The sequence below is a fragment of the Arachis ipaensis genome, chromosome B01 (genome assembly GCF_000816755.2).
Source record: "Arachis ipaensis cultivar K30076 chromosome B01, Araip1.1, whole genome shotgun sequence".
Lineage (NCBI taxonomy): Eukaryota > Viridiplantae > Streptophyta > Magnoliopsida > Fabales > Fabaceae > Arachis > Arachis ipaensis.
Window position 1 is genome coordinate 10766012 of NC_029785.2, and position 2778 is coordinate 10768789.

The following is a 2778-nucleotide window of genomic DNA, read 5'->3' on the forward strand; positions in this document are numbered from 1 at the left end:
CCGCCCAGGATTCATTGCCGTCCCTGACTGTAACAGCGTCACCCCCAACCCACAGAAACATCTCCCATTGAACTTCCTATCATGCACCCTTTCTGAAATTGAGCTTCCAGACACACTACCACTGCCAGTCGAAGCTGGAGTAAACAGTCTTCGCCTCGACATTACTATAATTTCAAAGATTTTTGTGAATCTAGGGTTAGGGTTCTTATTGGGGATGGAACAAGGTTTGAATTTGGGAAATTTTGGGGTTGAAGACACATTATAACGGTCACACAGCTCAGCAATCCACGTAAGAGGCCCCCCAAGCCATGTCACGCCGGGAAGTGCCACGGAGGATGAGTTACTAATGGAGTCAACGCCGGAATAAGGCTTGGTTAGTTTTGTCCCACGGATGTCACGATTGATGGTTACATTTGGTAGTTTTCTTCTTTCGTGGGTACATTTGTCAGCGTTTTCAACTTTCATGGGTGCAAATGGTACTTTACTCTAATTATTTTTGCTAAAATATAACTAGATATTTCTTTTGTTAAGTATTAGGATATTTTTTTTCATACTAAATGAGTGTTTTTTAATATTTTTGTAATTGTTCAAGGACTCCTTTTGACAAAGATCAAGTATGTAGTTTGCAGTCTCTTTAATCATCAAAACGGCATCTAATATCCCAAAACGCAGATGTCGGTGATAGAAGACATGGGCATGTGTGCGAAAGATTATTGAGCCAAACTTTGTTAAACTGGTTGCAGGGTAGGACGGTGATTAATTGGGCCAGGTTGTTGATTGGGATTATAAATCGGCTGCTGTTGGATAGGAGGGGTACCTTGGCCTTGAACAGGTGAAGCCATATGCAATCTCTGTAATTGCTTCCGGTCGAAGGAGCTAGTGGAGGTGACGAAGATGTGTAAGGAGATGAAGAGGATGGTGCCGGAGATATTGGAGGTGGAGGTTGATCCGAAGGGAGGGCCGGGAATAGTGGAGGCCGCGATGAGGGTTTATGCGGAAAAGGAGAGTGTGGTGGAGGTGTTGCAAGCGATGCAGGGAATAGAGGTGGCGATGAAGAGATCCTTCTTCGGTTACAAGCAGGTTGTGGCGGCAGTGATGGAGAGTGTTGAGGCTGGCGGGAACCGAGTTGGTTCCGGCGACTCGCTGATAGAAGAGGAGTGGGTTGCGGTGGGGAGGCGAAGAGGGCCTGACGGTGAGAGAGAGAGGTCTGTGTGTGTGATTGTTGGAGGTGGGTAAGTTAATGTGAGAGAGAAGAGGAACGTTTTTATAGGTTTTAATTAGGTTTACTTAATTTTAAAATTTTTTAAATTTTGAATTTAAAAAATTTAAAATTAATTAATTATTAATATAAATTAATGTGATTTTGTTTAGTTTTTGGCTGGTAACCTTTTGGTTTCATATACTTTTCTTTTCTAAAAATATCCCCCAAATGCATTTAATTAGGATTTTTTTTTTTTTATAAATAGCTACGTTTCCATTTATATAATTAACTTTCAAATAATTTTATCAACAATAAAATTCTCTCTCCCCTTATTTTTTTTTCTGATTTTCACTTAAGGACTAATACCTTTATGGTATCAGATTCTCTAGGTTCCATAGCTTCTGCTATCAAATTATTTAAACAAATTACTACTAGCTATCAAATTATTTAAACAAATTACTACTAGCTATCAAATTCTAAATTTTTATAATGTTTATTAGAAATGATAAACAGAGAAGGGAACATATCTCTTTTATAATGTTTATTTAAACAAATTACTACGATCAAATTCTAAATTTTTAAAATTCAAAAATAGATAACAAAAAACAGTCAATGGCAATTTCAATTTTTTTAAATTTACAAAATTTTAATTTATCTAATCATTACCAACGATTACTGTTTTCTTAAATTTACTAAATTTTAGTATATGTAATCATGCACAACGATTTGCTTATAAAATAAGTTTAGAACATTTAGTTAAATGAAATTGTCACTTACAATTTTTTTTTTAATTGCAAAATGTATGTCTCTCATGATTTTTTTATAACAACTTCCATATTCATAAAATTTAACCAAAAAATTCAATCTAATTCTTATTCATTAAAAGAGGGTTTCAATAGTAGAATTTCTATGTGTCTTTAACCCTAGTATGATTTATGCTTCTATCTATTATTTTTCAGATTTCTTTGTTTTCCAATCATATTTTATATTGTACTAAAATTTTATGCTTATATCTATTATTTTTCAGATTTCTTTGTTTTCCAATCATATTTTATATTGTACTAAAATTTTATGCTTATATCTATTATTTTTCAGATTTCTTTGTTTTCCAATCATATTTTATATTGTACTAAAATTTTCAATGTATATTTTTATTAACTCCATTTTGTTTCAAAACATAGTTGAGATACTTGCACTGTTCTTTAGAAACGTAAAGGATGAGTTATCGAATCATTGTTCCAAATAGAAATTCTTTTAAAACTCATATTGAGAAGGATTATCATACTGCAATCGTCTTTGATGCATATAGTAAGTTAGCAACTAGGTATGGTCTTAAACAGGATGGTTGGCTCAAAATCAAATACTTGGGTAGCGATAAGTTTTGGATTGATCAAATGTTTGATCACAACATGAGTAATATGTTATGGTTTATCCGACCTCATAAGTTATCATTTCAAATGGATTCTTCTATTTGTTCTTGTTGAGTTTAAGGAAATAAAAATAATGATTAAAGATTATAATATTGGACCAAAAGTTCAAATCATGTGAATAAATTATTTGACTAGTGTGTAGGACAA

General features: G+C 33.5%; 1 protein-coding gene across 1 annotated transcript; it reads left to right on the forward strand.

Moving 5' to 3' along the window:
* Window positions 654–1255, forward strand: LOC110264801 (nematode resistance protein-like HSPRO1). The gene has a single exon (XM_021107193.1). The coding sequence runs from the start codon at window positions 895–897 to the stop codon at window positions 1234–1236; it is 342 nt and encodes a 113-aa protein (XP_020962852.1). The 5' UTR covers window positions 654–894; the 3' UTR covers window positions 1237–1255.